Source organism: Neomonachus schauinslandi, chromosome 16 (genome assembly GCF_002201575.2).
Source record: "Neomonachus schauinslandi chromosome 16, ASM220157v2, whole genome shotgun sequence".
In the NCBI taxonomy this organism is placed as follows: domain Eukaryota; kingdom Metazoa; phylum Chordata; class Mammalia; order Carnivora; family Phocidae; genus Neomonachus; species Neomonachus schauinslandi.
Window position 1 is genome coordinate 24,737,967 of NC_058418.1, and position 13,224 is coordinate 24,751,190.

General features: G+C 36.7%; 1 protein-coding gene across 2 annotated transcripts in view; it reads left to right on the forward strand.

Moving 5' to 3' along the window:
• The window catches only part of LONP2 (lon peptidase 2, peroxisomal), a 100,711-nt gene that overhangs the window by 59,800 nt on the left and 27,687 nt on the right, over positions 1–13,224 (forward strand). For both annotated transcript variants that reach the window (XM_021705833.2, XM_044922084.1), the window contains 2 exons: positions 1,098–1,224; positions 4,702–4,835. In XM_021705833.2, the coding sequence (XP_021561508.1) occupies positions 1,098–1,224; positions 4,702–4,835 (261 nt within the window). The remainder of the gene's footprint in view (positions 1–1,097; positions 1,225–4,701; positions 4,836–13,224) is intronic.

Here is a 13,224-nt window from a genome sequence, read left to right on the forward strand (position 1 = left end):
GGAAACTCCCAGTTAAGGCAGGAATCCATAAGATACACTGACGTGAAGTAAAATAATCTCTACAGCTGCTGTACCGGTAGACATATGCCATTCTCTTCCTGCAGGTTTGATTATCCCATCTTCTGTTTGGGCATTTCTTATTTCCTTTTTCTACTCAAAAACTGCCTTATCCGTTCATCTTTTTTTTTTTTTTCTTGTTAAATGAGAAGGGGGCAATTAATTTAGGGAGAATTTTTTTCTTACAGGATTTGAAGACAAAGTAAATCTGTATTACTGAGGCTTTCAAATAAATAAGAACATAGTCTTTTAACTATATAAATTAAATCTATAATTCCAATATGTATAGGGAAAAAACTTCTATGGGGGTGTCTTAGTTTCTGTTTTGTTGCTTAAATTTATAGCCAGGGTTCTGAAGATAGCTCCTTTGCAGCTCTTGCCTTGGAATCCACCAGTGACTTACTTGAATCCTTTGTTGTTGTTGTAAGTTGTTTTACTTATGTAAGAAATTATGCTAAAGACAAGAGCTGCATTATTTGCCTGTTAAATAGTAAAAATTCACATTTGAGTTGAGATAATTATCATAGAGATTTGACTGAGAGTTTTCCTCTTCCTTAAGAGATACATTATTTAATCAAGAGACTTTCTTTTTTGTTGTTTGTTTGTTTTTTTAAAGATTTTATTCATTTATTTGAGAGAGAGAGACACAGTGAGAGAGGGAACGCAAGCAGGGGGAGTGGGAGAGGGAGAAGCAGGCTTCCCGCCGAGCAGGGAGCCCGACATGAGGCTCGATCCCAGGACCCCGAGATCATGACCTGAGCCGAAGGCAGATGCTTAACGACTGAGCCACCCAGGTGCCCTAATCAAGAGACTTTCAAACTTGTGCTTTGTAAGTGCTTTTTTAATTTGTGGACAAAGTTGGAAATTTTAACAATTACTAATTGGAGATTAAATTTCTTCTGGTTATAATCTTAGTTGAAGTAACACTTAAATTCATTCTAAATCCAAGATCCATTAAATCTGCATTTGATTCGTTTAAAAAAGCATGGCACTGTGGAAGCTGTGTGAATAATTGCAAAATAAGATCACTTTTTTCCTAGGGTATACACAAGAGGAGAAGATCGAGATTGCCCATAGGCACTTGATCCCAAAGCAACTGGAACAGCATGGACTGACTCCTCAGCAGATTCAGATCCCACAGGTTACTACTCTTGACATCATCACCAGGTTAGTCAGCCATCCTGAGGCCTCGGTAATGTTTGAGTCTGAAAAGGAAACAATTTTACTGGCAACTCACAGCATCCATTTCTTTCTCTCCACCAGATTCCTAGCAAGCATTCCCATAACTTGATTTACACAGGGCTCCATATTAGGCAGAAATTCATAGGGAAAGTACTTAGAGTATCTTCATAGCTGAGGACTTTAGTTGAGCCAGAATTTCAGCTTTTTCACAAGAGTGGTGTTAAGGGATTCACTTGATAAATTAAGAATCAAAAACAAGGAAAATATTGAGACACCTTATATGCCCCAGGATCTTAAAAGTTAAATTCTCTTAAGAATTGCATTGTTACTTTGAAACACCTGTTTTAAGTTATTCAGATTTTCTTTTCTTCTCCTTGAGAGATTTTAAAAATCCTTATAATTTTCATTTTTGGAATTAACACCAGAACGATAGAGAGGGTGCTTTCCCAAGTTAGCTACCAAGTGCTTAAGCCCGTGGCAAGCAGTACGTAAATTATCTGAGTAGAGTATTGCTTTGTCTGATTTATAGATTGCATGTTTGAATGGAAAATATACCCTGTTGAGAATTTATACCTGCAACAGACTCTTACTTTTCCTGGCTCAGCGTTACAGATCCATTGCATCATCTGGCAAATTGTGTCAGGCTGCCAAACACTCCTTGCGCAGTCCTCCTCACAGTAACTGCTGTTTTTCTGGAGAAGCAAAGTATCTCTCCATTTTGAACTTTGACTTAGAGTTTGGCCAGTCAGACTGCTTTTTGATCTAAGCCAGCCTTCTTATAGAAGTCTATTTGGAAGTCTATTTAAATTTATTCACAAAACAGTAAGACTAGATCTGACCTGGGAGTTCCTTTGCTTAACTTGTGATTCATTGTGTGGATAATGCCAGGAGAAATAAATTAGGTGATTTATATGCCGAAGTCTTCCAACAATAATATTATTCCAGATAACACCCCTGATACCTTTGGGTAACTTTCAACAAGTCACTTAACCTTTTTGATAGCTTCCCCATCTGTAAAATATGAGTGAGAGAATAAAAATATCTGGATCGAAATAACAATGACTTCAAAAAGTAATCATTATTTGTATTTCCCAGTTGTTGCTTGGAGAACTCTTTCTTTTTTATATATGTATTAGCTCAAAACATCAAATATTAAAAGCTATGGACATTAAGAAATGTCTGAACAGTTTTAATATTTTTAAAAACAGCACAGGTATTTGCTACTCCAAGCAGTTTTGGCTATTTGATTAGTTACCGAGATTAGGGTACAGTTTTTCATCTTTTGATGTGTTTTTCATCTTTTTGTGTGCCATAGTCGTGGACCCATAATGTTCAGGAGGAGGGGTGGGGGTCTTAGATCTCATCTAGTCCCACCTCCCTCCCTGTGTACCTAGCCTACTTGAGTTCCTCCAGTGCTAGATGGCTCACTGCTGTCTACTCCTCTGTAAGTAAATAAATTGTTACAAAATAATCTTTATGTTCACCTCCCTATAATTTTCTAGTTGTGCACTTGGAATCTAAGGGTAAATTCTTCCCTTGTACAGCCCTTCTGGCATTAAAAAAAAAAAAAAGTCAGGTCCACTTCCCATAAATGTTCTCTTTCTCAAGCTAAATATTCCTTTTCTCTTTACCATTCCTCTTGACCCACTCTCAAGGCTTCACCTTTCTGATTAGTCGTCTTCTGAATGCTGCCTGTGAAATCAGTGTCCCCTTTAAAATGAAACACAGAGTGGAACTCAGTATTTCACATGTAGCCTGAGTAGTTTATGGTATAAGACCATCGGCTTTCCTATTTTGATTATATTATTTTATGACTGTGTCTCAAGACTCTTAGCTCTTTTAGGTTATTCTCTTGCCTGTTGCACTTACAGTTACTGAACATCTTTAGTTGTTTTTCATAGGAATTTCTGCTAAATTTGGTCTGTCTCATTCTGTACTCTTAGGGTAGGGTTGAATTTTATAAAACCCAAATGTAGAAGTTTGCAATTACGTATATTTTTTTGTTGGTCTCAGCTACTGTTGCAGCAAATGAATTTTTTTCCATCTTGATTATCATTAGTTTTAGGTCCTCTAGAAATTGACATATATAGCATCTTCATGCTCATGTCACAGATAGGAGGAAACATCAGCCACTTCTTATGAATACTGGTGATTCTTCCCTTTTTGGTTTAAAAATACTAAATAGGGGTGGTTGTGTCTCGTTTCTTTCAGTCAGCTGTTAATGTTATACTGTCTGCATTAGCTCCTGACCCATTATTCTGACAACCTTAAAAGAAAAAAAGAAAAAAGAACAGTATTTCATTTGTGTTGTTATGGATGTCATTATTTCTGAAAGTTTATTCTGAACTTCCTGGTATTATTTCTTCATGTTCATGTCATTCTCCTGTAAGCTTCCTCAATCCTTCTTCTTTCATCTTTTGTCCAGACCTTTAATCTGAGCTCATCAGTTGAGTTGTCTAGAAAGTTACATTGGGTTTTTGTTTTTGTTTTTAGATGTTGGTTTGTTTATTTTTAACATGCCCCCCTGTTTTCTTCCTTACTGAAATTATATGCAGTTGTGTAATAACGGACTTTATGCTTACCTCCTCCTATCCCTTTGATTGAAATGAGTTTTACTTTAGAGTGTTTTTGCCAAGAGTTTTTATTTGTCCTTTCTCAGAAGTTTTGAGATCTGATTCCCTAAAGTCTAGAATATGTGTCTGAGTGCCTAATCAAATCCAGTTTTTCAGATAAATCTATATTCTCTATCTGATGCTACCTATTCAAATCCATTCAAAGCTGGATGGCCAAAAATGGCTGTGTTATATAATGGTTTATGAAGTGGCATATAGAATTTGAGTCTAACATAAGTTTTTTTAAGACAGCTCTGCTTAACCACATTTAGAATCTTCTTCACAAATTCACTATGCTTATATCAGCATATTTTCCTTCTTTAGAAGTCTCTAAGAAAATACACTGAATAGAGGTGACTAGCACAGTTCCTAGTAAAAACTAGATTTCTTTCTAAGATTAATTTTTGCTTTAGTTGGGACAATTTTATTTTTCTGATTCTTTCAGCAATATTTCAAGTATAATAAATTCATGTAGAAATTTCTTAAATTGACTAATTTTGCTTAAGAAAGCTCTTACACATACCATCAAGGAGTAAATGATATCTTATGTGCTGCCAAATTTACTTTGGCAGTATAAATTGAAGAACCAAGGATTTGTTTTTAAGTATAGGATAATAGTTAAAGATAAAAATCCCTATGAAGGGGAAAGTTATAGCTGAAAATACATCTGAATATTTAAGAAATAACAGTACTTTAATGAGGAATTTTTAAATGTGAGGAAGTTAGTACTTAAGAAAATGTAATGAACTTTTAAATGTATACTGTTTCCTTAGTATAAATGTTAATCATATTATTTCTGTTTTTACAGGTGGTGTTTAGCCAAAAATAAAATATTTTCCTTTGATGACAGGTATACCAGGGAGGCAGGGGTTCGATCTCTGGACAGGAAGTTTGGGGCCATTTGCCGAGCTGTTGCTGTGAAGGTCGCAGAAGGACAACATAAAGAAGCCAAGTTGGACCGTTCTGATGTGGCTGAGGGAGAAGGTCTGTGATGTTGATCTGGGGCTCTTGGGCTTGGTGGTAGGAGTCAATAGCAAACAAAGTTGAATATGGAGGGATGGTGTTGGGTAGCCCTTGGAGCAGTGGTACCTACTACTCCACCAGTAGATACATCCAACGAGTAAGTAGTAACTCAGCATTGATGTATTTTATCAAGGGGATTCTCTTTTACAAATAGTACAGAGTTTCAGCTGGAATAATACTCAGTATCAGTGCTTTAAGGATATCATACATTTCTCCAGATTTATGATGGTGTGCTTTATGTATGGGTTCTGGTGTTCTCTTTTTTTCTTTCTGATCCAGACTGTTGTAAAGTCTTTCAGTATTTATAGCATAGAAAGTTATTACACCAGTTAAAAATCCAAGCCGTCCAAATACTGCAAGGGTAGATCTTTATACTCTGGAAGAGCTTTATATGTCATAATTTGTTTTCCTCACACGTTTTCTTCGATAGGTATACAATTAAAATGTAATTTAAACTTTTTTTTCTTAAAAAAATAACGTGGAGGTGGTGATAGGGAAAGAAAGGGAAGATTTCTATTCCTAAAATTAATCAAATGTGAACATTTCCATTGGTACCCAGTTAGAATGTTTTAACTTCTTGCTGCAGACGCATACGGGGTCTCCGTTCATCATATCATGCTGCTACACAACTTGCCAAAACTTGCTTTAACAAACATGACTTGAGTAGTAGGGAATTGAAATTTTCTATAGTGAAGAGGTTTATTAGATGTTCTGCCACTTCCATAGCTCTTTCTAGAACAGTTTGATGAGTGCTGTTGAAGAACTGTAATTTGTGATACACTTAGTGGAATTGATGTAAACATCTTCCCTGTTTTTCCTTCTGTTGCTAAGCACAGTGCATTTTACACTTTATCATCAAAAGAATGGACTTTCATATAATCCTCCAATTGCCAGTATGATGCTTCACCCCTGCTCCCACGGTGCCAAGAACCTCCCTGGTTCATTTTCTCCAGGGAGAAATAAGCTTCCCATCTTCTGTTGAACTGGAGAGGGGTGGTGTCCTTGCTATATGGAGTGGGCGTAGGGATCTTAAGCTCTAATTGTTTCTCCCACAGACTTTAACATTTTTCTGTTAGTACCATTCTTCATTGATATTTTCAGGGGTACCTCAAATTCCTGAGCCTTTATAGCATTTTATGGATAACATTAAGGTTTCTCCTTTCTCTAGCCTAAATGTTTGTTCCTTCCTGTCGACCCACTTTCTGTTTTCCAAAATATTGTCAGCATCTCTGATTAGCTGTTGTCTTCTTTCTTACTCTTTTTGTTGTTAAGGGTTTGTACTTTTTTAATTTCTTAATTGTCATTTTAGTAGGATTTGGAGAGGAAGTTTAAAGATAAACACATGTTCAGGCCATCATTTTCAAAAATCTGAATTTTTAAAAAGTGCCTTAGGTGAATGATAGCCTATCAAGAATGGAATTACTGGCGTAGCTGACAGTGACAGTGGAGAACTGAGGTATTTTTCCCCTTCTTCTCTTTCTAAATATAAGGCCTAGATCCTCCTGAATTTCCCCCTTTTTATTCTAGAACACTCCCTTTGTGCTGTGGGCTGAAGCACCTGAGCCTATGTCTTTTTGTTCTAGGCAGACAGTGAAATGAGTTTATCTAGTTATTTTGGAAATTGTGTTTAGGATTGAGATGGTATGTTTGGAGATTTATACAAATATATTCAGAGGGATTTGTTGCCAAAGGAAACTTCCCATAGTTATGCAGTGCTTAATGTTTATACATATATCCATTAGCATATTTCCAATAATGTCTGTGATCATATTAGCTATTTAAAATTTTTTTTTTTTTTTAAGATTTTATTTATTTGCGAGAGAGAGAATGAGAGACAGAGAGCATGAGAGGGAGGAGGGTCAGAGGGAGAAGCAGACTCCCTGCCGAGCAGGGAGCCCGATGTGGGACTCGATCCCGGGACTCCAGGATCATGACCCGAGCTGAAGGCAGTCGCTTAACCAACTGAGCCACCCAGGCGCCCCATATTAGCTTTTAAAGATAACCCTGAAATATTCAAGAACTCGTTCAAACAACTTGTGAGCTATGTGGGAACATGCAGTTTTTCATGGCAACATGTATTTATTTGTTTCTAAGTTTTTATTTATTTAAGTAATTATCTACACCCAACGTGGGGCTCGAACTCAGGACCCCAAGATCGAGTCACATGTTCTTCTGACTGAGCCAGCCAGGCACCCCTGGTTATTTTTTCTTAATCCATGATTCACAGAACAAATCTCACATGATAACATACCTAAGCAGATTTAAGTAGTTAAGATATTACCTAGGTCATCCAGATAAATAAATAATTAGGATAAATCCTTGTCTTTTTGGTTATGGTTCTCATTAGAGGCCTATGGACTCTAAGCTACTTCTAATATTGTAAGATGCCCTTGAGTTTACTGTAAATGACTCCTCCAGATTTTAGTGAGATAATTATAAGGTATCTTGAAATTAGTGTTTATCAACTCAACCAATCCAAAAGGAAAATTCCTACAAAAGGGTCGATAACAGGTTTTTATGCTGTAAAGTTCAAATGGCTTAATAATTGAAAGTTTCTCACTAAGAAATGAATTCTTTAAAATTAGAGTATAAAATAGGACAGTTGTTTTAGAAATTTCAAGGAATGTAGTGAGGGAGTTATTTTTAATGTTAAAAATATTGCTGGACTTAGAGTTACTGCCAGGAAGAAAAGTAATTTCAGGCCACAAGCTTCAAAACAGGCAGAAACCTCCAGTGTATCAAACACACTTTCTGGAGTAGGCCCAGAAACACTGGTCTGGGAACAGTTGTCTTTGTATTTGTGGGGTCTGAACTGGCAGTTAAACAGAACAAATAATAACGGAGTTTTAAAAGCCTGGTGGGATTTATAGTTGATCCACGTTAGAGGAGGAATATTTTACCTTTTTCGGTTGCTTACCCATAAAGTATGGGAAATAATTCATAAAAGCAGTGATGCCCATGTTTTCTGCATGTTTACTAGTGTATTCTGAATTGCTCTTTTCCTTTCTGGGATATTAGTTGGGTTGGGAGATGAAAAAAATGTATGTGGCTAAAGTTTTATTCTCCTTTTTGCCTGCCTTTTGCTACGTACACAAATGTCTGATTTGTTCAACTTTGCATCCTTGGATGTTTCTCTGTAAAAAGTTGGGCAAATGTCCATTTGTTCAAGTACTTCTGTATCGTATGTGTCCATTTAGCATCTGGTAAGAGTTTCTCATCAAAAATTATCCTCAGGAAAGGATTTGTGTTGTAATCAATTCTTAGAGTTTTTCAGAATATGGAGCAGGCTCTATTTTTGAAAAATACAGTATTTATTAGAGAAGCTACATTAAACTTAACCTCAAGCTATTAGTTTCTTATTTTATAGAAAGGATTGAAAAGTTAGAAAAAAAAAAAAAGAACTAACACAGATTTAATGGTTATTCATGAGATATGTAAGATGCCATTATAAATTAGCTTTTAAAAATCACTTAAAGCAATACTGTGTTTATGTTATGAAGATCACAGATACTTATAGGAAAAATGAATTAAACTAGCTAACGTGTGAGAAGTGAATAGGTACTCTGGGCTTGGGATGAAATTTCCAGTGATGGCATCATACACAGTTTCAAGAATGACACCCTATACAGTCTGGATAGCTAGTTTAGTGTAAGTCCTCCAGCTTGTTCTTCAAGATTGCCTTGGCTGTTGTAGGTCCTTCAAATATCCATGTAAATTTTAGAATCGGCTTGTCAGTTTCCACCAATAAATAAGTAAATAAATAAAATCTCCTGATAGTTTGACTCTGCATTGAATCTGTACATCAGTTTAGGGAGAATTGACAATTTGATATTATCATATCTCCTAATTTATGACCATCTTCATTTAAGTCTTAATAAATGTTTTAAGTGTTTTAATAGTTTTCGGTGATGAGCTTTTGCATATTTTTTCTTTAGATATATTCCTAGTTATTTGATCTTTGTGTATGTATATTATTGTAAATGGTATTTCTAATTTTTTATTTTCTGATTTTGTTGTTGCTACTGTATGGGAATACTGTATTCACCCATATCCAGAAAATTGACTTGTTAATTCTAACTGTAGATTCTTCTGGATTTTCTTCATACACCGTCAGTCATCACAAATGCAAATAATGTCAATTTCTATTCTTCCTTTGTAGTCATTATACCTTTTATTTCATGTCTTCCCTAATGCACTAGATGGGACCTCCAAGAAGATGTTGAATAGAAATAATGATGATAACCAAAGTAGGCAGAAAACAAAACCTGTGAAGAAATTACCAGCCTATATAGCCTTTGTTTTGTGCCCTTGGGCCACCACTCCTCACCTAATTGACTATGATAAAATCTCATTTGTACAGGAGTCTCAGTAGCTGGCTAGCTTGCCTCGGATTCAGTTCATATCCCTTCACAACATTCCCCAATAAACACTGTGCCTTGCCTGTTTGATTCTGTTAACAGATACATATTTATAAACTTGGCTATCTGTTTCCCAGTCCCTAGGAAAATAGAAGCTGTAAGTCAGAAAAAAAGCCGAGTGGTTGGGTGGTTTGAGTCATAAGCCATAGGATTTGATGTCAGTGAAAACATGCCTGTCCTTTCATGATAGATTCCCTGGGGACCCTGCTGACCATAAAATGCTGGCTAGACCACAGATCTAACTCTGTGGCAATTTCTGTAGTTTGGTCTGGATCTCAGTTTGACTGGGTTGCATTTTGACATGTATTGTTTCTCTGATACATTTACCTTGTGTATGGCAGTAAAATCAACCTAATATTAAGTGGAAGGAGGTAGATATAGTATCCTTAATTTTTTTGGTATGTCCCTTCCAGACAACTTTACAGTTAAAAATGCATCAAGATAAAATATTTGAATTTTATAGCACCAGTTCTCCTCATTCATTAACTTTAATTCTTCCAGTGCACCACACTGCTAACTGGGGGAGGAAAGGTATCCTGCCACAGCCACTAAGTCAGCTTAGTACTGCTACTGCCAGGGGGTCAGATGCCATGGGAAGAACCGTGTGCTAAGGGGTTTGGATGCCTGCTCCTTGCTTGTGCTTTTGTCCGTTTACCTCCCGCTCATTTCTGAGGCTAGCTCTTCTCTTAGCCTTTCTTGGATCCGTTTCCAGGAGGAGTCCTCTTCTGTCAGGCCACCTTCAAGGTTCTTTGTTGTGGCTTCCTGCCATTGATTTCTCAGGCCCTAAGTGTCCTTTATGATAGTTATTTTAAGTGTGGCTCCTTTGTAACCAAAACAGGAAGCTGTTTCTGCAGGAGAATCAAGTGTTTTGATCCTTTCAGTTTTTTTTTTTTAATCAGTCTTCTGTAAATCTCAGTCATACCCATTCTCTTGTCCACTGTCATGAATGCGTTTCTTTTTTAATGGAGAATACTGTATATAATGTTATTAGGAAGTGACCTCGGAGCTTTATGTAACTTTTTGCTAAATTCTTTTATCTTTGACTTCTTGGAGCAGTCTTTTACTTGTTGCAGAACTATCTTTATCTTTTGGATTTTACATTAGTTATCTAAGGCTGTGTAACAAATTACCCTAAAATCTAGTAGATTAAAGCATTTAACAAACATTTATCATCCCACAATGTCTGTGGGTCAGGAATTCAGGAGCAGCTTAAACTTAGCTGGGGAGTTCTGGCTCAAGACCTCCCATGAGGTTATAGTCAAGCTGTCTGCCAACTAAGGCTCAACTCAGGGAAGATCTTCCAAGGTCACTTACATGGTGGTTAGCTGACTTCTGTTCCTTGTTGACCATTAGCCAGGTCTTTAGTCTCTCACCACATAGGCTCACAGCATGGCCACTGGCTTCCTGCACACCGGCCCTCCTCCTTCCCCCTCCCCCATGAGTGTGATACATGAAAAGGGAAATTCAGAGTCTAAGACAGAAGCTACAGTCTCTTCTAATCCTCACTCTCCCACATTCTGTTGGCCGCACGGACCAACCCGGGTACAGTGAGAGATAGCACTACACAGGCATGTGAATTCTAGGAGGTGGGGATTATTGGGGGTCATCTTGAAGATGGCTCTAAGATTCTATTTTTTGCTTAAAGAAGGCTTTTATACATCTCATTTCTATTAATACAAACCCCATTTCTGAGAGTTGAAATAGTTTGTTTAGAGTTCTAAAGAAAACCTGTGGTTTGGTTGTTAATAGAGAGTGGAAATTTCTGTGCTGCAGAAACAGTTAAAAGTAGCTACATTATTCTGTTGGGTGGGCCTTCAGGGGATAAAAGCTTAATAAGACCCACAAGCAAATGAGTAATTCTTTAGCAACCATTGAAACAACCTTTATTTGTCAGCTTTTAATGTGGATTTTGTCAGTGTTCTTGTTTGTTTCTTTGGGGACATAAAAACTTTGTTAAAGGCTGTTTTTAGTGAGGCAAAGATAATGGAGTAGTTTCCTATTACTTGGTTCCAGTTACATGTAAACGTCCTCAAATGCCTGAACCTGAATCCCATATCTTCCTTTCTGGTGAGAAAAAAAAGAGAGAGTAGTTTGGGTGTGTGCCTCTGAACCCAAAAACCACACACCAGTTGCTTTGGCTGTTTATTTTAGATTGTTATAATACCGAGAAGTCAGATTTTTAATCTGTTTCTGAAGAGATGCCTGTGTCTGATGGTTAAGAGGTCTTTGAACACTGTGTGACAAATCCCAGTGTTAGTATTCATGGAAGCTGGATTTAAATTGGCCTACATTTCCCTAATCTTTAAGCAGCACAACTTTGAAAATCTCTGCTTATTCTTATAGAATTTACTAATCTAAAAGGCTGTAACGATTCAACAGTCATCACGATCTAAGGAACTTTGTCAGAAGGCTTTTTCTAATCCAACACTGAAGTTCGTGCTGTTGTCCATGCATCATACTTGAGCTGAGTTCTTATCAGACACCCAGGTCGCACAGACAGGGCTTAGAAGTTTTAAACCAGTTTTGCATTTTCAGTATTTAAAGTCCTGTTTCACCTGTTCATGCTTATCTTTCCTTTGATTGTATTAGTGGCTCAGGACAAATACAATTTTCTAATAGTCAAAGGAACTAAGGTTAACTGTTGAGGAATATGGACTAAGAGAGTTTTAGTCCCAATGCACCTGGCTTGCTGGTTTCTAAAGCTGTGGGGTTTGTAGGGTTTTATTATAGCTAATTGGATTTTACAAACCAAGATTACCAAAAAAAAAAAAAAAAATTAAATCTAGAGATTGAGACTTTCTGTGGCAAATACTTTGCATTTGGAGGCCTATTAAGCAGCATATTGTGTACAAACATCTAAAATCAAGTGGTGCTTTAATGCTGAAAAGAAAATATCATGTTGGTATATATACTGCCAGTATCTTGAGGATATACTAAATAATCTTTTCTGACATTTACACTACTTTACTCATTGTTGCCTCATCAATATTAGCCTGATTTAAGAAAGATTTGTTTGCCTACGTAGACCGGAAGGAAGTGACAATGAGGGAAAAACCCTACTTACGTATGATAGGAGACAAACATTTGTTATTTAAACCCTGTTTTGGGACAGGAAAGTCAAATATTGTCAAAGAATTAAAAAGCCATTGTTTCATTTAATGAATCATATAGGAAGATGTCATGGCCTTTTGAGTGTTATTGTCATATATGATCAAAACCAGCCTTTTAAGTTACAAGATATTAAAACAGTACTTATTTTTAATATTACAAATAGTCTCTGCCTTTTAACTGATAATCCAAAAACGTTCCCAAGACTATATTCTGAATCTCTAATACAGGAAGTGAGATGTGTTAATGCGCAAAACCTGCTTAGAGACAATGGTCCATGCTCCTTTGTCTTGTACAAAGACCCTATGTCCCGGACCCTTGTGTAATTTTAACTCATTTAGTGAGTGAGTCAGCTAACATTTACTGTGTGCCAGGTTCTAGACTAGACCTGGGAAGCAGATGAAAGAAGACTCCTCTAACAAATATGTATAGTCCATTGGATGAAGTCAATATATAAACAAATAATTTTTAGATGTGTAATGTTTCAGGTGTGCTGGTATTTAAAGTGCTGTGAGGCACTGAATTGATCATTGAAAGCTTCATTTTACTTATAGATATTGTAGCTTTTTAAAATTGCTTTTAGTGGGGCGCCTGGGTGGCTCAGTTGGTTAAGCGACTGCCTTCGGCTCAGGTCATGATCCTGGAGTCCCGGGATCGAGTCCCACATCGGGCTCCCTGCTCGGCGGGGGGTCTGCTCCTCTTTCTGACCCTCTTCCCTCTCGTGCTCTCTGTCTCTCATTCTCTCTCTCTCAAATAAATAAATAAAATCTTTAAAAAATAAATAAATAAATAAATAAAATTGCTTTTAGTAAATTGAGACAAAT